The 25324-nt window shown below is 39.9% G+C and overlaps 1 protein-coding gene across 1 annotated transcript; it reads left to right on the top strand.

The window, feature by feature from the left end:
* The first annotated feature begins 1053 nt into the window (after positions 1-1053).
* Positions 1054-24708, top strand: ccnyl1 (cyclin Y-like 1). The gene is made up of 10 exons (XM_075479102.1): positions 1054-2067; positions 3425-3499; positions 8259-8302; positions 8877-8977; positions 9206-9241; positions 9351-9402; positions 11568-11687; positions 13446-13612; positions 21031-21193; positions 21595-24708. The coding sequence occupies exons 1-10, from the start codon at positions 1905-1907 to the stop codon at positions 21709-21711; spliced, it is 1038 nt and encodes a 345-aa protein (XP_075335217.1). The 5' UTR covers positions 1054-1904; the 3' UTR covers positions 21712-24708.
* Positions 24709-25324: the final 616 nt, after the last annotated feature.

Here is a 25324-nt window from a genome sequence, read left to right as displayed (position 1 = left end):
TATTCAAATTGGCTTTTGATAGTAGCATCATGACATTGTGGCATTTGCACTCACTTTTTACTTGCTTTTATATGTTTTCTATTGTATGTGCGTTTTGTGTTTTTATTCCAGTTTTATCGTCAATGTAAACCACTTTGATCACCTTTTGCAGTTTGGAAAGCACTATATAAATAAATATTGATTGATTGAGTTGTTCCTGCAGCCACGGTTCAGTGGAAAGTAATACTGACTCCCATACTTCCACATCCTCTTTCTCTGTCTCCTCTTCAACTTACCTAGATTAAATTTGGAGTCTCATTCTAGGCATTACTTTGGGTTTGAAAAGCTCAATCGGCTGCCTCCACATGCAAATAACTTTCCCCTTGCCATGGTTATGCATTAAAACAGAACTGTGTGAATTACAACCAGATTCCAATCATTCCAGCAGCACAGCAGCCAGACCTGCATTAAAAAAACAAAAACAAACGTTTCTCAAATTTAGCTGTTTCTAACAATTATATTTGGTATCAAAACCTGTAGTTATGCAAATAATATGATTTAGATATAAGAATATTTGAAAACTACACCAACATTCTTAAAATGGAAGAAAGTTAACATTTTCATGTATAATACCTATAATACTTTCTAATGATTTTAATGTAATCAGTTGCTTTTCATTGCTTACAATTGATTGTCTTTTTTTTTATCCGTGAAATTAACCTTAAGAAATTATTCTTTGTCGGAAGGAGATGTTAAGAAAAGATGGGTAAAGATTAATTGAGAAAATTAGTGTTCCCGTCTCCATCCTCCAGTGATGTGTTTTATTGCTTTAATGAGGAGGGGATGCGTTGATTGACTGATAAATAGCGCTTCACTTTTCACTGTCAATAAAGGGTGTGGATCAGTGACGATACAAAAATAGTAGCATTTCAAAATGCATTTATCGGTTTAAATCGTCTTAAACTGGCATAACATTCTACCAATGAGAAGCGCACAATAAACCAACTCTTTGGTTTATTAGCCAATGGGACTGAACAAACTTCCAATTCGGGCGGGATGCAACGTTTCTGCCAAGTAGTATCGTTTGTGGGCTCCGGCAACAGATGGCGGTGGTATCAGAGTGTACTTGCGGCACTAATCTGGCAGGGTGGAGACTCTGAAGTGGGATGCCAGATCAGCTACAAAAGTTGGTCGGCCAGTGGTGAATCTGGTCAAAGCCTCGTCAGTTCACTTTCATAGATTATTTCACCCCTACAGGCTTTTTTATTTTTATTTTTTTAATCGTTTTAATTTGTATGTATGCTTGAGGCCGCAGAAGCCTCGGGCTAGATTTAGCAAAACACGGAGCCGAGCGCTAGGAGTTGTCCGTAGGATTGTTGGGAAAGTCTCGTAAAATGTGTTCGATAGAATTTGTCATTTAAAATTCTTATTGAGTGATTTTATTGTAGAGTCAATTCCGTTTGCATGATAGCAAAATGTTGATTTAATGTGGAGTTATGAAAAGTTTGAGACAAGCTAACTAGTTCGCTAACCTATCGTAATGCTCGTAGCTAACTAGCAGCGAAATTTTAGTGTGTTGAATGAATGAATGAAAGGACAACCTATTATTTGCATCCAAATAACTGCTTATTGTCCTTAAACGAACACGTCGAGTATCATAGAATACGGCGCTGATTTTGTCCACCCGGGCTGGCCTCTCTCGGTAACTGTTTTTCGACTGCACTACTATCCTCAAATGGACAGGAATTCAGTTCCTGGCAGTTCGTGGACAGCGGCGATTTAGCAGGCAAATCTAATGCTGAGCTCGCGCTGACTTACTGTTTGGTAATGTTTATCAGACAGTGGGGGAGCTAACTTTAGCTAGCTTAAGATATATGCAGTACTTGGACTTGGCTGCAATAGTGTGAAGCTTGCGCCCGTTTGGAATGGGGAATACCGTGTCATGCTGCGTCTCTCCCGAGTCGAGCCCCAAACTACCGTCAAGACAACCCGCAGAGCGGCTGGAGGAGTTTCAGACCAGCACCGAAGTGAGCGATGACAACACTGTGCCCTACCTGCAGCATATAAGTGACAGAGAGGTCCCTGATGGTAGGTGGTTTCTTTATATCTCACACAGTTTGGATTATTAGTAACCTAATTTTCCAGCCTTTCAGCCCCAGTATACACAACAACCATATTTGTTGACATGCTGGGAGGTTTATCTTATATTATTTGGTGGAGAATGAATTTGCACTTGTTAAAGACTCAAAAAATCTAAACTCGGCACACATTATTTTACTTTCACTTACAGTAGGGAAAGCATGCAAACAGAAACCATAAGTTACCATAAGTGTTTATTGCTATTCCACTGCCAACACTGCATGGATGATGAGAGCATTCTTGGCAGTATTTACATAGCCACTGCATCATATTGATCTTATTGGCGTCGCATTATAAAGTTGGACATTAATATTGTATATGAATGCATCATATTCTTATTGCCATATAGACCATGTCCGACTGCTGAATGTAGTACTGAACCGATGACGTACAACGGTGACTTCTCTGTGTCCACTTTTACAGATATGATCTCCCTAGAAGTCAAGCATCTCAAATATTTCTGTCGCATCAGTCCTTGTCTTGCCTTTCTTTATTAGTTCCCAGACATGCACAGCGTTCATTCCATCCGTGTTGTTGTGTACAGTGCTGTGACAGTCATGAGATGAGGGTCAAAATCCCTCCAGCAGTTCTTACTGGATTCCTTGCTGTCCTTGCTAAACAAATGTTTCTTCCTAATCCTCCATCTTTAATGTAATGTGCAGTCTGCAGGGATTTTGTAGAAAGAAGACTTTCCAAGTCTTGCTCAGTGCTATTTTTGTGATGTGTTGTTGTCATTTAGTTACAGTTTTATCTAAAATGCCACTGCTGTGTAGCTGGAAATGTTGAGTGAAAAGAGAAAGTAATGTAACAGCGACACAGTTGTATTTTCAAGTAGTCAGGTGAACTGGATTTGTAAAGAAATCGTCATTAAGAGGGTAGAGTTCAGACTTTTGGCTGAAAAGTGAGTTGTTTAGGAATGGCATCCTTTTTAAATTCAGTCCACAAGTTAACGTTATTTCTTTTAAGTCATGTTTTGTGTCGAATACACAAAGAACTGTCACAATCAGACAGTTGCCTGCCAGTTTTCCGGATGATTTTCTGCTAACTCCATAACTATATTTATTTCCTCCTGGTCACTTGAGCTTTTTTGTCTGCATTTAATTTTTGTTGCATCCATATATCTCTTTCTCTCATTCTTAATTGTGGAAAATGATAATTCACAGAATTGTTCTGAGTGCTCTTATCAGTGTGATTGTTCTTGGCTCTGTGTTCTCTGCTGTGGGTTTATCTCTGCCCTGAAATAAAAGCTGAACAGCTCACCCCCAGCCCCGCTTAATGTGAATTTGTATACTTCATGTATTCGCAGAGCTGGCCTTGGAGTCCAACCCATCGGACCATGCCCGAGCGAGCACCATCTTCCTTAGCAAGTCCCAGACAGACGGTAAGCAATGACTGACACACACAGAGCATGACTCACATTAACTGTCCAATTAACTGTGTATGTGAACAGTACACACATATCTGAAACAGTCAAATTAAATGTCATGGTTGATAAATCTTCAGGGTTGTGATGTTAATGTTCTAAACATGCCCTCTTTGTTTTTATGGTAGATACTGTCCAGGTAGTATTGTGTAAAGCAGAAACAGAAACTACCTTTTTTCTTTTTTTTAAGAGAGGCCAAATTGCTGATGCATAAAGCAAAAAAACGAGGTTGTTGAAACAACTAAAATCAGTTGTATTTAACAGTCCGGAAGAATGGCGGTGAACCATCATCTTTAAGGAAGAAATGTGGTCAGAAGATAATCTTGAATAATTTAGATCAGTGATCCCTTAAATGTTTGGTGAAATCAAATCAAGGAAACCAACTTTAACTTATATTAATGTTTAAAAGTGCATGATGAGAAAAAGAGGCATAATTTACCAAATGTGTGTTTTACATACATACAAAAAAATTAATAAATGCAACTTAAAGTGCTTATGAAACGAATTTTAATTGTTGGAATTTCACAGTTTTTGCTGCTGATTCTAAAGGTTCCAAGCCTTGCGATTAAAATGAGATATTGTCTGGATAATAATTTATCCGGGAAGTCATGTTAAAACGGGCTCAAAAGGAGCCACATTTTGTCTTTTTGTGCGAATTCATTTTTTAATGCGTGACGTCATAGGGTTGACACAGAAGTTCTCGTAGTCTAACTGTAATGGCGGCATCTATGGCTAAGACATCAAAGCACGGCAGAAAATATTGTGTTGCTGGAGGGCCAAATGGTGTTAGTTGCAAAAATAGCAGCTTCACTGAAGGGATCTCTCTGCACATGTTTCCCAAACCAAAAACTACTGGAACTGAGGCTGACAAGGAGAAGGCAAAGACGAGAGCACGGTGGATACAGTTTGTACGGAGGCATCGTCGTGATTTTGAAGTGTCCTCAACATCCGTGTTGTGCTCCGTACATTTCCATCACAACTGTTTCACTAAAAATGTGGAGATCGCGGGAATGGTTGGGAATAGGAGACGTCTTTTAGCTGAAGCTGTTCCAACTATTGACATCGCTGGACCTGGTGTGCCGACGGAGACTGTCCCTGCTCGAACTACTGCTCGGGCGCGAAGACAGGTGAGTCTGAAATTTCCAGATCGGACATTACTGGACTTGTTTTTTTTTATATATAATAATGTTCGCTTACTGTTCGCTTCTGAGAGGCAAGTGTCGACCACTGCTATTGGCTGAGAGCACGGTGGATCGTATCACTGCGTGCTGCCGCCTGCCGATAGCTGCACCTGAATTGCTGCTCGGAAGCAGGGGACTGCTCGCTTTGCTCTTCGGTCTACACACATATCCAGCTAGAATTGCTGTCTGGTCTCTCCGGTGATTGCGCCGGCTACGACATCCGAGGCTCCGTGGATCAGTCCTACCGATGGCTGCTGTCGGTCGTGCCGAGGCCGGGTGCCCATCTCCCTGCCGCCGACCCGTGAGGATCCGCAGACGGGGCCGCGCACTGGAGGATCTCCGACCCGTTAATCCACGCCATTGTTTATTAAGCTTATATTAAAACCATGTTATTATCACATACGTTTTTTTTAAGTGGCTGGATTTCAAAGTGCCACTTGGTTAGGTTTCAACGTGTCAAAGACAGCGCAGCAGAATGCCATATCTGCGAAACCGGCATGTTCAAATCTTTTCCAGTTTACCACAGCAAACATACACTATTGTGTCATTTGATTGATAACATCTTAATAATAATCAGCGTGTAGTAGGAGCGATGGCTGTTTTGTGCCGCCGATCCTGTGCCGAAAATGGTAACTTTCTTTAATTTCCATTACCCATACGGGAGGTGCAGAGAGCCTCTTCAATATAGATATTAAATCGATTTGTGTGGCTTAAATTCAACGAAAGTTTTTCCACATAATGTTAGAGGTGTGTTCTTTCGACCTGCTGATGTTTGTATCAGAATTTTGGTTCCTTTATGAGATATGGGTCCATCAAATGTATGTTATTTTCGCAGCCAGCCATACTAGCAAATAAGGGAGTCAACCCTATGACGTCACGGTCACGTGGCTAATTTCGCACCAAAGGCCACATAATTCACACTTCTCAATGGCCGTTTTAACCAGTTATGCCCGGAAAATTTAGTTCAAGTTGGATTGATGGTTTTAGAAAAAGACAAAAATTTCATTTGAATGATAGATGAACATTCGTTTCAGTGCATCTTTAAAAGACCCAAAAATTTGTAGTTACGCACTGCCAAGAACATTTCTGCATACATAGAATTTCTGCATACATTTTTTTTTAGGGTGTGGTGGGGTGTGGCGGTGCTTTTAAGATTAAGATCAAGATCCGATTTATTGGTCATGCATACATGCATACACACGAAATTCGTCCTCCCCCTTTAACCCATCCAGGTTGGCACCTGTTGACACACACATGCACAGGGTCACGCACTCAGAGACAGATGCCAACCTGGAGCGGTGGGCAGCCATGAAGCGCCCGGGGAGCATGGGGGGTACGGTGCCTTGCTCAAGGGAAACTCAGCCGTGACAAGAAGGTGGACTGACATCCCTCCAGCTATCAGTTCCACCAATCTTTTTTTGAGTGGCGAGAGTGGGAGTCAAACCGCCAACCTTCCGGTTATTGGACGACTGACTCTAACCACTGAGCCACGGCCGCCACAGTGGGCCAGGGTGTTGGTGGGTCTCATGCCCGGGCTGCTGTGACTGTTGTGACTGCATGGTCATCTATACGTGATTGCTGCTACTTGTGCTTTTTTGTTTGTTTGTTTGTTTTTTCTTTCTCTGCTTGTCTGCTTACAGGTGCTCCTGGTGGCTCTGAGGTGCACTTTACACAGAAACGAAAACGGGTTAAAAACGCAAAACCTTTTTGCGGATGCACTATATCGTTCAGATGGTAACGGCGTTTTGGGGGCATGAAAACGCAAAAAAAGTGAACCCGCCCTCCAGAGTGGAATTCTTGAAAACGCTCCACTATCGCGCCACCGTGTAAAGGATGAAAAACGCAAAACTGCATTTCTCGTCACATAGAAATGAGTAGAGAAGTAGAAAGACTTGGTCTTGGTAGTGTTGCCACCTTGCCATCTGGCGTGTTTACTGCATCAATAAATATGAAACGTCACACACTTTTGCGTTTCCATATGCACGCAGATTTTCACCCTAAAACGCTCGTCTAATCGCAGATTTAAAAGTGAAAACGAAACGCCACTTTTGCGTTTTGGTTTCAGATCGTTTCCGTGTAAAGGTAGCCTAAAGGCTCTAGCATGGTTGCCGCGTCTGCTCGCGCGAGCGGTGTTGATGACGTCACGAGTTCGTGCCCGCCATAGGACCCTATATAGTGGCGCAAGTCGTTGCGCGCCAGTAGTTGCAATTTTCTCCGTCACAGAGGTGGCGCTGCTACGTGAAGGTTACCTCTACTCTACAACCAGGAAAGTGGAGAAGAAAACAATGCCGCTGTCAAGAGTAAGAATACTGTAATTAATGATACTGCTGCAGTATTCGGATCATTTTAATTTTGTAATTCAGTTAAAAGAGGTGAAGGTTTGAAGCCCCCGGCATCAACAGAGTCTCTGCCCTCTTCTTTGCCTTCACGTATCTGTCCCGTAGCTTCTTCCACACATTCTTACAGAACTCTCCCTCTTTCCCCAAAGTTCTGCCAATCTCTGTGCACCAGTTTGGGGAGTTTACGTGCTCCCTGTGCTGTTTCACTGCAGTTTCGTACAGCTGCCTGTACAAACGCACCTCCTCACTGAGCCTGGTCTCACATCGGTCCATCCGGTTCGTTGTGCTCGGCGCCGCCAAGTTACAAAAATCGACTGGTGCACGACAACGCGCTGCGCTGTCTTTTCAAGGGAAGCGCCAGGCCTGAAACGCCATTTTGACGTCACGGTCCACCACCGCCGTGACAGACGCGGCAACCATGCTACCGCCTTAAGGCTGGATTCCCCACAGAGGCTGTAGATTGTCTTCTGTTTTGTGTTTACAGGTGTAGCAGCTGGTTGTCTGATTTTTCGTTGTTTTCTCTGATTGTTTTCTTTCTATTTCTGTTCGGTTTCTTTTTCTTTGCTCTTCCTCTTTCACTGTACCCCCATCAGGGTCGGCACTAGTACATGTTAAGTATTGTAACAAAAATAAATAAATAAGCAGTTGATGGGCATCAAGGGGAGCTTTACATTCATAAAGCTTCCCTTTATGAATAAACGGGGGAAGAAAAAAAAAGAGAATGCAGAATCATAACGTGAGTGCGTAACTACAAATTTTTGGGTCTTTTAAGTTGCATTTATACATTTTTTTTGTATGTATGTAAAACACACATTAGTTAAATTAAGCCTCTTTTTCTCATCATGCATAATTATTTGCCATTGATCTGGATCTAAGGAACAATTGATCAACTGTAATAGCAGCTATTGTCTTTAATATTATCAACTGTAAAGTTGGCTGTACAAACAAAAATGGGACTTATAGAAAAATGAAATATTGGCTAAAAATGCATTTGATTGGTTAACAACTATAAGCCTTAATTCTTCCACCCCAATGCACCAGTATGACTATGAACTGGAATTTACATGGCTCTTTTGTTCAGATTTAAAACGGTCCTAAACTTCATCTGGTGAGCTTTGCAGGAATCCTATGATTTATCTGCCTTTAGTTTGACTTTGCTGAACCCTCTCCTTTTTTTCTTTTTCTTTTTTTTTGCAGTGCAAGACAAGAGGAAAAGCAATCACATAAACCATATCAGTCACGTAAGTGACCGAATCTACATCTTTATTTTTCGAAAGTATCTATTAAATATGTAGCAAAGTATTTTGTCCTTAAAGGTGTTGATGGGGTTTAAACTCATATATGACCAAATCTTGTTCCCGAGGGCAGAATGTCCTGTGATACGATGAAGATTTCTGATTGTTGTCCAGATTTTCACACAAATATTCAGTATTTTGCCCAAAATGTAAAGCTGTTAGTGTAGAAAATCCACGAGACACAAAAGCGCTCCATTCAAAAACAGCAGAGTGAACGTCTCAGCAACTATATTAGGACATCCAGCTAAAAATAAAAACGGTGGTAAACTACCTAATCTAATCTAATCGGAAAATATGTTTGTTTTGCTCTTTTGGCTGATGAATCCTAACACATGACAAACGAATCAGTTCAGACAGGGAAAACGGCTGTTTATCGGAACATATGAGCTGTTAGCATATCAGGAAAAAAATGTGAGGAGCTATATAGATGCCTACTTCCAGTCTTTAGAAATGCTGCCATGAACACCAATTCTTGTTCCCATATTAGTTCATGTCAATAGTGTGATTTCACTGTCTTAAGGTTTCTCCTGGTCCGATGTCAAAGAAATACAGCTCCTGTTCTACCATCTTCATAGACGACAGCACCGTCAGCCAGCCAAACCTCAAAAGCACAATCAAATGGTGAGAAACGCAAACATGGCACTGTGTTGTCCAAAAGTCGCTCATTTCTTATGAAAAAATCCAGACACATCACAACACTTAACTTACCCGGATTCTGTGCATTTGTTTCAGTGAATCTTTCCTGCTAAAACTGAAATATTTTGTTCTACCAGAAACTCTTGATTGTTTATGTTGTATGTAGAGACAGAAAGACAAACCAAACGTTGATTTTCAACATTCTTTCCCCAGTGTCACTTTAGCAATATACTACCACATCAAAAACAGGTAGGTTTGCATCTTTACTTTAATCACCTTTTAATAGATTTGTTTTTGTCCAATAATGTTATGAAAACAGGTATGCAGTTGCAGTATATTGACGTAGTTTGTTCTTTAGGGACTCTGACAGATCACTGGATATCTTTGATGAGAAGTTGCACCCTTTATCAGTGAGTATGGCAATGTTTTCCTGTGTCAATGTTTCATTCTCATGTATTAATTAAACCAAGGGAGACTCGCTAGGGAGTAGTTTGGAGATATTCAGACTGAAGTTGTTTATGCATTTCATTGTAAGAGTTTTTTTTAGTTTAAAACATCATCATTAATTGTGCAGCTTCACAATCAGATCTGGATCTGAAATGTCCGTTACTTGTCATTGGCTTTAAGACTTTTCAGTCAGATTGAAAATCCAATTGAAATGTTGCTCTCGACACCGATCTTTCATATATATGTTAATGATGACTAATTTATTTATTAGAGACCACTCAGTGAGATGTAGCATCTAGTTTTTGCAGGGTTCCAAAAAACACACAAAAAAGAAAAGTAAAGACATCACGACACAACATTGTATGTCTTGACCAAACACAAATATATCTACATATTGGGGATACAACGATCGTTTAATTCTGGGTCTATACCGATGTTAAAGATAAGAATTTAGCTGATGGCTCATGGTTAGTATTTTTGAATTTTTTTTTTTTTTTCCCCATGGAAAACCTGGAAAACAATTAATTATGCTTAAAAAATGACATTGTTTTAAAACATTTGAGCCCTTCACTACACATTCTTTGAATGAGTAAAAACTATTTAAACAAATCTTTTAAAACTTTTATTATTATTAGTTTTCCCTTGTCTTGGGCTCACTACCAGGGTTGCGGGGAGGGTTGTGGCAGATAGCTGGTATCTTTTTTTCTGTATGGGATCACCGTGAACACATAATGTCTGCCTCTACTAAAATAAAAAAGCACGATAAACAATTGATCACAAAAAAAATCAAATGTTATCAACTGGAAGAAACAAAGGAAAAAAAAATAATAAATTTTTAGATTTTAAAGATCAAAATATAGAAAAACTATCAAACAGTGGGGGGGGAGTGGCTGTAGCTCAGGGGGAAGAGCAGTCGTCTGCCAATCGGAAGGTGGTGGTTTAACTTCAGGCTTCCACCACATGTGGGCAAGACACTGAACCTGTTGCTTCCCACTGATGCTTCAATCGGTGTGTGAATGTGTGTAATAAATAAAAACAAACCAAAAAAAGCCTGTAGCCTGTAACAATGTAGCTTGTGTAAAAGCGCTTTGAGTGGTCAACTAGACTTGAAAAGCACTTTATAAGTACAGTCCATTTACCATTTATATATAGATATCAGAGATGGTCACTGTGACTTGGACTCGAGTCGACTCGAGTCGCTGTTTTGATGACTTTTGACTTGACAAAAAATAAAAGACTTCAGACTTGACTCGGACTTGAAAGTTAAAGACTCGGGACTTGACTTGACTTGAGACACGATGACTTGAATTATTTGAGTGTTATTCAGTTCATTTTTTCAGTTTGAATAAAAAATTAATTAATTAAAAAAATAATATCGATTACCCGGTAGGAGCGCAGGCTGAGAATGGCGTCATGATTGGATGTCTTGTCCGTCATTTCAGGCTTTACTTGTTTAAAACTTCATTCACCAACAGGATGTAGCACAAAGTGCAATAAAAAACAGTGAGCCCACTGGTCCTGCCCAATGTCATACACAGTCTCATCTACATTCATTCACAAAGTAATAAATAACTACTCAGCAAAACGTCAATACAAAAAGATTTAAGAACTGAGGCTGTGATGAATAGATTCCATGAATACCATCAGTGAGGACACGCCATAGAAGATAGATAGATAGATAAAAAAAAATACAGATTATAAAGTCATAAAATACTAACGCATTCTGTTTTAGTTCATTTAAAAATTGAATTAAAGTAGTAAGTGAAGCTTGATTTCACTCACATCTTCAATATAAAGCAGGTTTTAGGTTGCTTTTATAAGATTATCCATTATTAATGGAGTTTAATCCAGTCCAATTTTATTTCTAAAGCACAATTTATAAAAAAAAAAAAAAAGGGTTGAACCAATGATCAGGAATGGGAATTCATATATGTAGTAATGTAACTGTATCATTCCTAACTATATTGTTGTTTGTGGCTTTAAATGGCTCAAGACTCTTGTCACCACAAAAATGGAGATGAATCACCATAACAACCAAGAGTTGTTCCACTGTTCCCTAAGGCGTACAAAGTCATGCTTACATCCTGGTTACTTCCCTGAGACATGTGTATCTGTTCATCCCATACAGAGAGAGCCAGTACCAGATGACTACTCGTATGTGGACCCAGAACACAAGCTGATCTACCGCTTCGTCAGAACACTCTTCAGTGCTGCACAGCTCACCGCAGAATGTGCCATTGTCACACTTGTAAGTATTGGTTGTCTTTTTGTCATTTCAATTTTTTTATTATGTTTTCTTTTTTTATTCCAACTGTATTTTGTATTGTTGCATTCTGATGTATTTACGCGTCCACAATCTCGATGAGATGGTGGTCTGGGAACTAGGTGTGCATTTTCTCGTATTTGAGGCGTGGTTTACAAATGCCTAGAGCCGTTTATTGGGCGCTACGAATGTCTATCAAATGGCGTCTGGTTCTTCCCATGCTGCTTTGCGCGCGATTCATAGCCAATTGTATCACTTATACCAGATGACAACAGAAATTCGACGAGGAAGAAGAAGAAAAAAAAGTAAACTTGCGCTCTAAGCTACTTAAAGCGATGGTTCGGAGTAGATTCACCCTAGGGTCATTTGAACTGTGATATCCAGCCACGTTTTTTCGATCTTGGCTGAACATCAGCCGAGTTACCGAGTTTTCCCGAATAGCTTAGTACAAGCGCTAACGGATCCTGGCAGTATCTCCAAAATTACCACACTAAAATCAAATGCCATGACACCAAACTTTTACAGTAGTACAAATATGGTCTGTACTCACCAAACGATGCATTTGGAAGTTTGTACATAGTCCAGGAGTTTATTATTATCAACACAAGCCTAATAGCTTCTCTGCTGCTAAAGCTGCGTCGACGTCACTTCCTTGATCTGGGAGCTTCAAAGTAAGATGAGGGTTGATCTACTACTGTAGACAAGAAAGTATGTGAGATCTGAAAATAGCTGCCACTCCTCCTCCTCTGCCTGTGGTTCGAGGAACGTGAACATTTAAACAGTCAGAGGGAGTTGCTTCATTAATGCTAACATGATCCTCCTGCTGCAGCCAGGTTTCTGTAAGACAAAATATATCAATATGATGATCACAAATCAACTCATTCACCAACAGAGACTTCAAAAGGAGAGATCTGATATTCAGCAAACCACATTTAATAGTTTGATGTTTTTGTTCAGTTAAAGTTTTTGTTTTAATTTTTTTTTTTTCACAAGAGGACTTGCTCCTTTTGTGTTAATTGATTGGGGGGGTAGCAGCAGGTGGGAAGCTGCAGAGAAGTGTGTAAGACTACAACTCTGCATCCTGGTCTGAGCCCTGGGTTGTCATGTTATTGACATGAACATTCTTTCGGTTGCATCATACAACAAAAGCTGGGAGATTTGTTGTTGGTGAATACTGTGACGTTGCATTAGTCAGTCAGCAGAGGGCAGGAAAGTCCTACAAACTGACTTGTCTGAATGAGACAAATGCCACTTGATAGGTGAATGAGTGTATGATGATAAATCATGACATTGTAAATCTATTTTCTATTTTTCCAAAAGTATTTAAAGCTAACTTTATTCATTCATTTTTTTTTTTGTAAACATTTACCAAATGAGGTACAGGTACTAAAACAGTGTAAAACTGATTTATTTTTTTCATTTATTTTTTTTATTTTTTTAGATGTTTTTTTCCATTTCTTGAAAGTTTTGGTTGTTTCATTTGCTTGTGGTTGTTCCGTTTGTGTTTCCAAGGAGTAAAAACTAACAAAAGAAAATATAACTGAGCCATCTTCGCATGTCCGTGTCACAAGCAGAAAAAACACGGAATGTGTAATCTGATGATTAAAGTATGGGTTTTGTGGTATGAATACACACAAACAGTCTGGTGTCCCTGACACTGTGTTTTGGGAACTTATTGGGGAGTTCCTGAGGCTGAATATGTCAAAACATCACTGTTAAATCTGGATTTTCTTTTTCCTCAAGGTATACTTGGAGCGCTTGCTAACTTATGCTGAGCTGGATATCTGCCCAGCCAACTGGAAGCGCATCATCCTGGGAGCCATCTTGCTGGCCTCCAAAGTTTGGGATGACCAGGCTGTATGGAATGTCGACTACTGCCAGATCTTAAAAGACATCACTGTGGAGGACATGTGGGTTATGTACAAATTGACTATTATTTTTACATCCTAGATTCCTTTCCTTGACTCCTCTCTTCTTGTCTTTGTCTCTGTCTTTGTCTGTTTCCCTGTGATGTGAGCAAAGAAGGCAAGGTGAAGCTTTAAGAAAGAGAACTAATGAATGAACAGGTTTTGTTTTTTTTGTTTTTTTGGATTGGATTTCTGCCAGATGAGCATAAACGTTTTTATGACAGCTTATTTTTTTAATATTTTCGTTTCTTGGATTTTAATATAATGAATTAAAATTAAGTAACATTAATACCTCCTTTCATACATTCATGTTACTACTATTTACCTAATTGAAATTGTTTTGTTACTGTCCTCCATTACAGATACAGAAAGTAATACAAGTATTTTTAAAACAAATTGAAATGGTACAATAATTATAAGTACAATAATAATCGGATTTGGAAAAATTCAAATAGTAAATTAAAAAGGTTTTATGTATACACAATGTGTGTATTTTGTGTGCAAAATGCATACAAACACTACTGATGAATTATTACACATGCGATTACTTATTTGAATAAGTACATGTTTCACTTTATTAAATGAATAATTTACTGTCCTGAAAAAATGTCCTTAAAGGACACACAAGTGTATTCTCGCTCATAGCTCAACTGATAAGCCTCCTTGATCCTCTCTTCTCCAGTTGCATTTTAAGAATTAATTAGGGTTGGGCAACGATTAAAATTTTTAATCTAATTAATCACACGATTTCAACATTTTTATGTAGTTTTTATGTAGAAGCCTCGCTCCACTGTCTGTTTTGTTGAATGACTTGCTGCTATCAGTTGTGTGTTTAGCCTTTAAAGGAGAACTGCGGTATTTTCAACATTAAGCCTCTTTTCTGAGTCGTCTGCAATGTTTTAGAACCCCCCTCACCGCTTTTTTGATGTTTACTGCTGTCTCTGGTATTTGCCTAATTTTGATTCATCTCAACCTGCTTCAGAATGGCAAGTCATGTGCATGTCTTAAAAGGTCCGTAAAAGCACCATAAACGTCCGTTTTCAAAATCATCAACTCACCGGAGTGGTTACTGGTGTGCACTGGTAATCCATATCAAATTTCGTTGCGAAAAGTTGCTTCTGTCGTGTTTTATTTGGCAGCTCGTTCATGCTCGAACTATTTTCTTAGCGGTGGCGGAGTAATATCAACGAACATCCAGTACAAAATGTCAAATAAAACACGACAGAAGCAACTTTTCGCAACGAAATTTGATATGGATTACCAGTGCACACCAGTAACCACTCCGGTGAGTTGATGATTTTGAAAACGGACGTTTATTGTGCTTTTACGGACCTTTTAGGACATTCTATGACTTGCCATTCTGAAGCAGGTTGAGAAGAACCAAAATTAGGCAAATACCAGAGACAGCAGTAAAATTCAAAAAAGCGGTGAGGGGGGTTCTAAAACACTGCAGACGACTCAGAAAAGAGGCTTAATGTTGAAAATACCGCAGTTCTCCTTTAAGTGATACAGTATTTTAGACTGGAACTGCTATGGTGAGAAGACAATTCAACTTGGCTGTAAATGCAGGAGTTTTTTTTTTTTTTTTTTTATTCATTTTGAAATACTTGCTTCTATGTTGAAACGAGTAAAACAGGAAGTAGCACCGGTTAGTTCCGTGAGCTTCACACAGAGACCGAGGAGCACCTGTAACGGTGATGTTACCTGCTAGTTTATCTTCATTTTATTACTCCATGCTTTGTGGTGTTTTCTGTAACTGTGTGAATGTGATGCATTCAACAGACTTTTACAATAATAAAACCTGCGTTAATGCACGATAAAATATTTATCGGCGTTAAATAATTAACAAGTTAACTCGTTATTATCGCGTTAACTCGCCCAGCCCTATAATTAATACATCCTTTGTTTTGTTGCGTTCAGATTTATTTCCAGGTCACAGATGAGGAGGTACAAATTAGAGAAATGAGAAGAGCTTTTGATCTGTTGTACGCATTTACTGAAGATGTCTGTAGATGCTGATTTGAAAAGATATAGGTTCTAGTTCTCCAAATGGACGCAATACTGCGGGTCAGTTTTGGCTGCAGTTGTTCATGTGTGCATCTGTAACTTGGGACAAGCAGGCCCTTAAAGGGACACTGTGTAATATATTAAGTAATTTATTAGCTCAAATCAACATATTCATTCATAAATTAGTCCTCATTGGTGTAAAATTATCTCTGTCAACAATCTCACTCATCCTCCTGAGTGAAGAATCACTTGTCTGTATCTACATAGAGCGGGCAAGCTCTATGGAGGCTGCCATGTCCTTCCGGTCTATGAAAAACAACGAAGTGCCGAGAGGGACATAAAGCACTTCGAATCGCGTTTTCCCCAACGCCAGGCCTGCAAGCGGAAATGACGTCATTTTGACGTCACGTTTGCACGCAGGTATAAACAGAGCCAGTCTACGCCATCAGACATTCTCTGGTATAAACCAGCCTGAACGGCCCGCACTTTTGTTCGCAATGGAAGACCATAGTTATGCCACGCCACAGGAGAAGGGATCCTCGTCGCCAAAAAAGCGAAAAAGAGAATCTTGACACATACCGCCTGCCGTAGTTCAACAAGTTGCAATGCGAGGCGCTAGAGAGCAAATTCATTCGACTTTGCAAAATAAAATTGCACCACTAGATGGGGGAAGAAATTACACAGTGTCCCTTTAAGCCTGATTTACAGTCGTCCGGGAAAGGCCACGGAGAGCCCTCTCCGTCGTCAGAAAAAACCCTCTCCGGTGCTTGCGTGGGTCAGCCAAAATTCCTAACTAATCATCGAGGAGACGGAGACTCGCGGAGACCGCAAGGGTTGTGATTGGTCAGCTAACAACATCATTTCCGGAATTACTAATCCACTTTTCCGGTTTAGCTCCTTCCTCTCACAACAACAACCCCGCCATTTTTGAAAGAGTTTACTGTGTGCCGGTCAACATTTGGTCAAAATTATTTGCATTTCAATATCAATTGGCTCCAACGCCAACAACAGTCTTTCTCTCTCTATCGTCATGTTCACTGCGAGGAGTGGAACGGAGCCGGAAGGTAAACAATCAATCAACAAATTTCACGATAGACGTTGCGAGATTAGGTCGTCTAGCGTAGCAACGCCTACTGATCGGGAGGTGAACTGCCTTGCATATCCGACATCCCGACGGAGAACTTCGAAAGGATTAATAGCCTCTGCGGGACCACGGAGTCGGATTGGCCAATAGCTACAGAGTAGCACACAGAGGCCTTTTGAAACACATGGAAAGTGACAAAGAATAGAATGGCACTCATTCAAGAAGCAGCTCTAGTGAGAGGCTTTATGCTTGGTCCCCTCGTGTTGCCAGCATGTTAATAAATGAAATATCACATGAACACACTGCACATGTGCAAGTGGTGACTGTGCAAGAAAATTAAGCTTACCAGAGCTGAATAGGGCAGTACATATGTTATACAGCATGACCCAAAAAAATAAAGTAAACATAGCAGTTTTGTGCTTTTTGTTAATGTCAGAGTTGATCCTAAATTATTGATCTTCACCTTTGTTAATTTTACATGGCCTCGCCGTGAGGCCATGTAAAATTAGGGCCATGTTGCTTCTTTGGGAGAAATCGATGACAAATTAGAACAGATTGTGTGTGACCATTGAAGTAAGCCTTTTGCTTTCTCTCATCAATACATTGATGATTCAATCATAAGTCGCTAATGGTTCAGAGTTTTAAAAAGATGCGTGGAAAATGTAAGCTGACAATGTTTCTGAATGATCTGTTGCAGCTTTCCTTATTTGTCAATATGATATTGTAATGTTAGTTTCACTGGACTCAATATTTGATACTGTTCAGAATGAAGTATACGTTGCAACTTTGCCTCATTTAACAGAAACTATGCAGACCGAACGTACAAAACACTTCTGACCTTTCTTTATCAGGAATCGTGTTTGGATCTCAAGTTCTCTGCATATTGGATTCAAGATTCTTTTACTGAAATTTCAAAGCTGTCCATGATGAAAGATTTGTATAAAGTGGGTGGTCCAAGCTGAAATTGTAACTTAAAACTAAAATCAGCCACTGTCCCAAACTGAGCTAACTGTCATGTTTTTCTAAATATGGGATGGCCTGCAGAGACTTTGGTATTCTTGGGACTTGGTTCCGCTATTTTACAGACCTGGATCCAAAATCTGTTTCTGTTCTTGGTGATGGACTTGAATCTTTTGGATTTTGAACAATTTCCATTAATCTTTTAGGCGATTGATAGGTTTACCAGCTTGTCATCTATGTTTAGGGTCTTGACTGTTTCTGTCCTGTAGTTGTGCGTGCACCTCTGTGATGACATCGCACAGAAATCCGTTTATAAGGCGTCTCGTCATATTGCCTGAGAATACTGCAGGATAACGGAGGTGCAGATGGTAATGATAAAGAGGAAGGTCCAGCTTTGGATATCCATGTGACCCAGAACCAGGTTGTTATGATTGAATACACCATTGGTTAATAGCTTAGCTTCGTATTTTTTAACCTTATTGTTGATCGCAATAAGGACCATTAACTAATTTAGTGAAGTTTAAAAAAAAATCATCCTAATTGTTATAGATTGATTCAATCTATAACAATGTTCTGTGTTGTTTTTTTTTTTTTTAATTTTCTTTTTTTTGGTTGCCACATAGTTTAGATGCTAAAAAAAGAAAGCTCTTAACAAATATGACAAGGTACTCACCACCTACCCCACCCATAATAAAATTAATATAATAAGATGCACTTAAAGCAAACAGAAGTAGTGCTGGAATAGATGGAAGCTGGAGTATCTCTGTTGTCTGGCTGTAAGAGGCCAGGGGCTGCACTTGGAGGACCTCTGCTTTATTTCCTACAATTGCTTTTCTCATGTCTGTGTGTAAAAGAGGTTCAGAGTGCTGTCCTTTTTTTTTTTTCGTGAATCGGAAAGCTGTGCGCTCTGCCTGCATGTGTGTTCACAGTCTGTGAGCCCCCATCCTTCTCTGGCTATTCTCTCATATATATACGTCTGACCTACGCTCCCTCTGCTCTGTTTTCATTGCTGCCATTGAAGTGTCTTTGTGAGCTGGTCCTGGTCTGGATGGAGGGATGGGAAGAAGAGTAGAGAGGGAAACGGAAGAGAAATAGAGGGAAGGGTCTCAAGTGCTCTCACTGCTTCTACATAATGGCCCCGGCTCTCGCCCGCTCCATTAGTTGCCCTGGGAGACCAGACATCACACACATACACACACACTCACACTCACTCACTCGTATGCACTCTCGCCACCTTTGCTGACCAACAAAGCATCCTGGATGCTGTCTCCTTGACGACCACCTCCCTTAGATTTTCTCGTGACTATGATGATGAGGAGGGATGATGGAGATTGTAGTCTGGAAAAAGATGAGCTGGGAAAACTTGATTATATTTTAAAATCTGTATCCACTAAAAATCAAGGCTGAAACCGTATAGTGTCTAAAACAGTGTTTCCCAACCCTGGTCCTCAAGGCACACTGCCCTGCTTGTTTTCCATGTTTCCCTGCTCCAGCACACCTGATTCAAATGAATGGGTCGTCCTCAGCCTTCTGGAGAGCTTTAAGACCTGACCCAATTATTTGAATCAGGTGTGCTGGAGCAGGGAAACATGGAAAACATGCAGGGCAGTGTGCCTTGAGGACCAGGGTTGGGAAACACTGGTCTAAAAGATGTTTTTTTTTTGTTGTTGTTTTTTTTATGTTACACGGAAGACAATCAATCATGACTGTTTTGACTGAGGATTTCTGCTTTGCATTTCCCGAGCACCGCCTACTACCCTTTACAGGCATAATCAGACAGCCTGTATGTTCTACATTGACTATTTTCAGAAACCAATCCTGATCACTTGCAGGGTGGGGCTGAACAACTAATATGCACGTGCTGTAAAGAATAAGGGAAAAAAAGAAACTAACAAACTATGAGCAGAGTTTAGCTCAACTTAGGTAGAAAGACGGAAGCAAGGCCTAGCATGGAGCCAAGGCTCTCCGCCAGTCAAGCAAGCTGTGGGGCGCCAGAGATGGTCCAGAAGCTAGCCGACTTGGGTTCGCTCAGCCAGGAGGTCACTTGGCTTTGATCTCTGGAGTTAGCGGAAGTAGCGCTCAGAGATCCAGTGGAATAGGAAAAGAAACCCTAGCGGTTTTTCCTGAGCTCTATTCCTTGACCTTGGGGGTAGGAAAAGACTTTGGAAAAGACAACTATGCTGAAATGAGAATTTGACCACACTTGCACTGAGCTGGGATGTGGGTCTACAACACTGAAACTACAAATGTTCAATGAAAATTCTACAAGAAGTGCTTCAGATAATTCGTCTATTGCGATGTTATGTTATTATGTATGTCTTCTAATGTGGAGATAATATAGAATGTTACTTTATTATTAAACCGAAAAGAGTCACAGGCTACTTGTACTCATCCTTTTGTCTTCGTATGTATCTATCTGAATCGGTTTCTAAAACTTGATGAAAACAAATCGAGCGTCGCAATAAAAGAAATGATCTCCTTTCTCTCACAAAGGAAGGTCTGGTGTATCCTATGCTGAAGGGGGAAGCGTAGGATAGCATAAGGAAGGAAGCGTTGGCGCTCCTTTCCTTTGCATTTTGACAATTCGAACAGCTCCTACCTTGGCTGCTACTTTTATCCTTCCGTGTCATTTCACTACGTTAGGAAGGTTCCCAAGCAAATTTGACTACTTGGCTCCCCAGACTCCCTTGCCCAAGAGCTAGCTCAGCTTATTCCCAATCTCCAAGCCGAGGGACCTCTTATCGAGGTCATGGCTGAGCAAGTCGGAAACTCTTGAACTGCAGGAGCCTAAAGCTAGCCGAGAGCCGCGTCTACTCTTGGCTGGCAAGCAGTGCCTCTCTAATACTGTTGAAAACCATAGAAAGTGCTCGCTGCACCGCGCCAATTTAAGATGCAAATTTGTCTTTTTGTGGCAAAAACGGGAGTTTTTAAAGGGATCAATAACTGCCAAAGGGGGATGTGTCTTCATTTTCTTTTTAATAAATGTCTTCAGGAAAACTTGTGTTCATTTGAAGAACAGTTGTTGTTTATTTTAGGATTTTCAGTAACACTGAAATGTAAAACTAAAACAGTTTGTGGGGAGTGTGGTCATTTGGGAAAGTTTGGCTTTTGCTTGGACAGCAGAAAAGCTCACAAAGTTCTGAGGAGACTCGAGTTATGTTTATCGATCAATATTGTTATCGTTGAGCTTTATCTAAACGTTGAGGTGTTAATTTGCATGGTCCTTGCTCCTCTTGTGTTTTTACAAGTTGTCTCAGACTTCAACTGTTCGTCTCAATAACTATTTTGGAAGAGCATGATTATAGTATAATCAACTGCTCAGAGGCTTTGGTTTTCCAGAATAACAATCGGTTGTCTCCATACCCTCCAGGAATGAGATGGAGCGCCACTTCCTGGAACTTCTCCAGTTTAATATTAATGTGCCAGCCAGCGTCTATGCCAAGTACTACTTTGACCTACGGCAGTTGGCTGATGACAGCAACCTTAGCTTCCCCTTGGAGCCTCTCAACAACCAGCGTGCTCAGAAACTAGAGGTGAGCTGCCTTCCAAACACTTAAACATGTCTGCTCAGCAGCCCACCCATCGTACTGACTGGTACAGCCTCTAACCTCTGATTAGAAACTGCTGTCGTGGTAGTTACTTCAGATTTTCAAAGACAGAAAATACCCGATTGTTGAAGCGATTGTTTTCCAGGGGTTGAATTTTTACATTTGAGAAATGTGAATCGAGCTAGGTACTGGAGAAAGCTTGTAAAAAAAAAAAAAAAAAAAAAAAATCAATAATAATAAAAAAAAATAATCATTTAGATTCCATTTTGTTTTCATCTACTCAGAACTTGCACTGTAACATGCAGCAAGAAGGTGAACTTAAAACACAATGACCTGTTTACTTAGTCTGACTCCAGTTTTTGCCTTTTGTGGGACTGTTTGTCCAGGCCATTTCAAGACTGTGTGAAGACAAGTACAAGGACCTGAGTCGAGCAGCCATGAGACGATCCCTCAGTGCAGACAACCTGATAGGAATCCGACGTTCCAATGCTGTGCTCTCATAGACCACTCTGCTGGCCTCTGCCCTCTGATCTGCAAAGCCCAGTTAACCCACAGCCAGCTCTGGGAAAAGCACGGCAACCCGTACAGCGCCAGCCATCACAACCACATCAGGCAGCATTCTGGCTTAAAATGCCTCCGACTGTTCTGCTCACATGTTGATTTATGTTCCAGCTGTAGAGGTGTGTGATTGTTAAACTTGATGAACATTGATGAAACCTAACCACACAGCTATTTAAAAAAAGAAAATAATTTTTTTTTTTTTGAAAATGATTATTTATTTCTTACCTCTCCCAAATTTTCAAGACAAAGTGTGAAACGGTGAAGGAGTTAATTTATGTGGAATTGCCATGAAAACATAACTATTTAAAATGTTTTAATTAGTCTCAAAGGATAAGCTGGTGCGGGGTTGTGCTTTAGTTGTTGTCATCAAATCTCGTGGAAAAACCAAAACCATAATTTTTAGTCTGACACTACTGATATCTACCTAGCCTGTTGATCGTTTTGCATGCTGAACTTTGTGCCATGTTTTTTTTTTTTTTTTCACCATCTAAATTACCGAGCACCTGTTTTCGTAAATGCAACTGAAAAGTTTGGTGCCCCAGAGTGTTATTAGTCATATTAGAGAAGGCAAGGCTGCAGTTTGCTCAAATCCAGGGGTGTGTTCACACTTAATTTTCATTTTTTCTGCTCCGGGACAAAGCAGAAGTTTGGTCCTGGTTAGCTTTGCCGTTTACTTTGGCATGGAACTCACAAACTTTCAACACATTGCCTAATGTGCTTGGGGGATTTGAGTATATAGTGGAATTTTGTATGTCAAGAAGATGTAAATGTAAAAGGAGTGAAAGAAAAAAGTTCCTGTGTTTCACATTTAAATGAAGACATGCAGCAAGGAAACAATGTTTCTGATACTTACCAAACTGTAATGACCATCACAGCTCCAAGGTTTAAGACAAGATAAGCAAAAAAAAAAAAATCAAAGAATCAACTACGCTACGTTTGGATATTAAAGCTGCACTCTTATTTAAATCAACGGCTATAGAGGTCTTTTGGAAGACTCCAGTACAGGTGTGCTTCGGTTCTCTAGTTTCAGATGTTTACATTTGTGCAAATAATCTGCAGAAATGGCTCTGTCACTAAAGATCGTTTCTGTTTAATTCAACTTATATTGATATATTAATATGCTGAAAGACAGCTGGGTCGGTGTTTATCCGAACACGGTAAAACTTTGCCAGTAACAAGTATGCTTTCCAACACCTTCTGAGTTATTATTTTATAGGCTCATTAAACCATTCACACTTCAGTGACGTGATCAGATCGACACCACTTAAAAACTTTGACCCATTGACCACCTACAGCAAATTTCATGTTTCTTTTCATGTAGTGCCTTGTAAACACAAATCCATGCACAGATGGCCATGAAGGAATTTTAAAACAAAGTTTCTTTTCTTTTTTGCCTCAGTTGGAATACCTCTAGCATTTTTTTTTATGCTCTTTCACTACATGAAATTTCAATTATCTTTAGAAAGCAATGATGAAATTGTGGAATTTGGACCATTTTTTTAAAAAAAAAAGTGAGATTACATTTTTTTCTGTCACAGAGTACATAGAAAATGTATTACCGGTACCGTGTACAGTTAAAGGGTTAAATGATGAACAGTATCCGACGAGCACAGAAAATACCAGTCTTTCAGGTTTCTTTTTCAGGTTGGTGTGATGTTTTCTTTGGATTAATGAACTGTTTAAAAGATATGACATCACCAGTCTGATTCTTTATAAATGGCGGAAGAAATGCAAAGTGTTCTTTCAGTTGAATTAGAGTTCATGCCATGAGTTTCACTGTCAGGACTGCAGGAGTTTGATTTAGTTTGAGTAAATTTCTACCAGTCTGAACTGATAAAACAACATGATATATATATATATAAAAATAAGTATTTACCTGTTAATACTCCACAGAAGTTGTTTGTAGTAAGCAAACCCTCAATCATCTGTTAACTGTTGTGTCAGAAGTTCCAGTTAGGATTGTTGTCATGCTATATACACGTACAACAAGTTAAAATAGGACATTTTACAAAGAGATTATCAGTACAGCTGAGCTGGCAGAGGCTCCATGTGGAAGTCTGGTTGACAGGTCTGTTCACACAGTCCAATCTCGGTATCGAGCCCCTCAGACCCTGCTGTCCTGACCTCGTCTCATAGAATCCATCCAGCAGATTACTAATCCTGTGCTCGTCCCAAGACCTGAACCATGCAAGTGTTTCTACACACTACATAGATAATGAGGGGGAGAAAGGACTGATGGACACTCCCCTCTTTTTGCTTACTATGTAGGCTACTAGCTGTGAAATTTGTCTTCTTTTTAATTGAAAAGAAAAGAATTTGCAAATGAAGTATTTTAAATAAAGACTAATCATGCAGCAAAGATTTGTTGTGCTGACTGTATGTTGATGTGACTTCAACTAATTCCGAATGCATCATAACTTCTCTTCGTTCCAATCTCCCGTATTGAGCGTGCCTGAGGCGACTGTGGAAAGCAACGACTCCCTTTTAACAGGAAGAAACCTCTGGCAGAACCAGACTCAGGAAGGGTGGCCATCCGCCTCAACCAGCTGGGGTTTGAGAAGACAGAAAAGAGGGGACAACAAACACCGTAACACCATTCAAAGGATACCTGTTGGAACAAGTCAAATGCCACATGTACATAATATCATTTGAGAAATTAAACGGGGGAAAAAGAGAGTAAAGTGAGGAAAGGTGTGACAGATGAGGCCCCCCAGCAGGCTGGGCCTATAGCAGCTTAACTATGGGATGTTTCAGGATCACCTGAGCCATCCCTAACTATAAGCTTTATCAAAAAGGAAAGTTTTAAGCCTGGTTTTAAAAGTGGAAAGGGTGTCTGCTTCCTGGACATTTACTGGCAGCTTATTCCACAAGAGAGGGGCCTGATAACTGAAGGCTCTGCCTCCCATTCTACTTTTAGAAACTCTGGGAACCTCAAGTAAACCTGCAGTTTGGGAACGAAGTGCTCTGTTAGGAAAATATCTTACAATGAGATCTTTAAGATAAGTAGATTTTTAAGATTTTAATGTAAGTGAGAAGGTTTATATGAGCATGCCACTTAACTTTGGTTAAGAAACTCTGTTCTAAAGTTTATTTTTGTTTTATGTTGCAGTCATTAGTATACTTTTGAAATTGACAGCATTAACTATTGGGAACAAGTTTGAGATCCATCGTATGTAGAAAATGATATTGTGATTTTTTTTTTTTTTTTGCCATATGGCCAAGATGTTTGTTCTGGGTCTTTTTTTTGTAAATGTATTTATTTTTCCACCTGTTAAACACAGGAAGAAGAAGAGGACGTTTTTTTGAACATTGGTCTGATGCTCATACAACTTACACCATACGTTGGAGAAATTCCTCTGCAGTTGGTGCTTTACTCTCGCTAGATGGATATAGATTCTGGTCAAATTAATGTTAAAGAATAAAAGTGCTAACTGTTTGCATATTGTTATGTGGCCAGTGCTACTTGTGGAGACTCATCGGAGGATCTTCATCCATATAGTGATGACAGTGTTAGTCACTTGTTACAGAGGGTGGTCCAGCTGTTAAATATTTATA

Source organism: Odontesthes bonariensis, chromosome 12 (assembly GCF_027942865.1).
Source record: "Odontesthes bonariensis isolate fOdoBon6 chromosome 12, fOdoBon6.hap1, whole genome shotgun sequence".
NCBI classification, from domain to species: domain Eukaryota; kingdom Metazoa; phylum Chordata; class Actinopteri; order Atheriniformes; family Atherinopsidae; genus Odontesthes; species Odontesthes bonariensis.
Note: the sequence above shows the minus strand (reverse complement) of the source record. Positions and strands in the feature narration are given on the sequence as shown.

Bases quoted from the DNA above. Each gene is read 5' to 3' on its own strand.
- ccnyl1 (XM_075479102.1), top strand. From the start codon at position 1,905: ATGGGGAATACCGTGTCATGCTGCGTCTCTCCCGAGTCGAGCCCCAAA. The intron at 9,242-9,350 runs GTAGGTTTGCAT...TTTGTTCTTTAG, and splicing joins TACTACCACATCAAAAACAG to GGACTCTGACAGATCACTGG. The intron at 11,688-13,445 runs GTAAGTATTGGT...TTTTTCCTCAAG, and splicing joins AATGTGCCATTGTCACACTT to GTATACTTGGAGCGCTTGCT.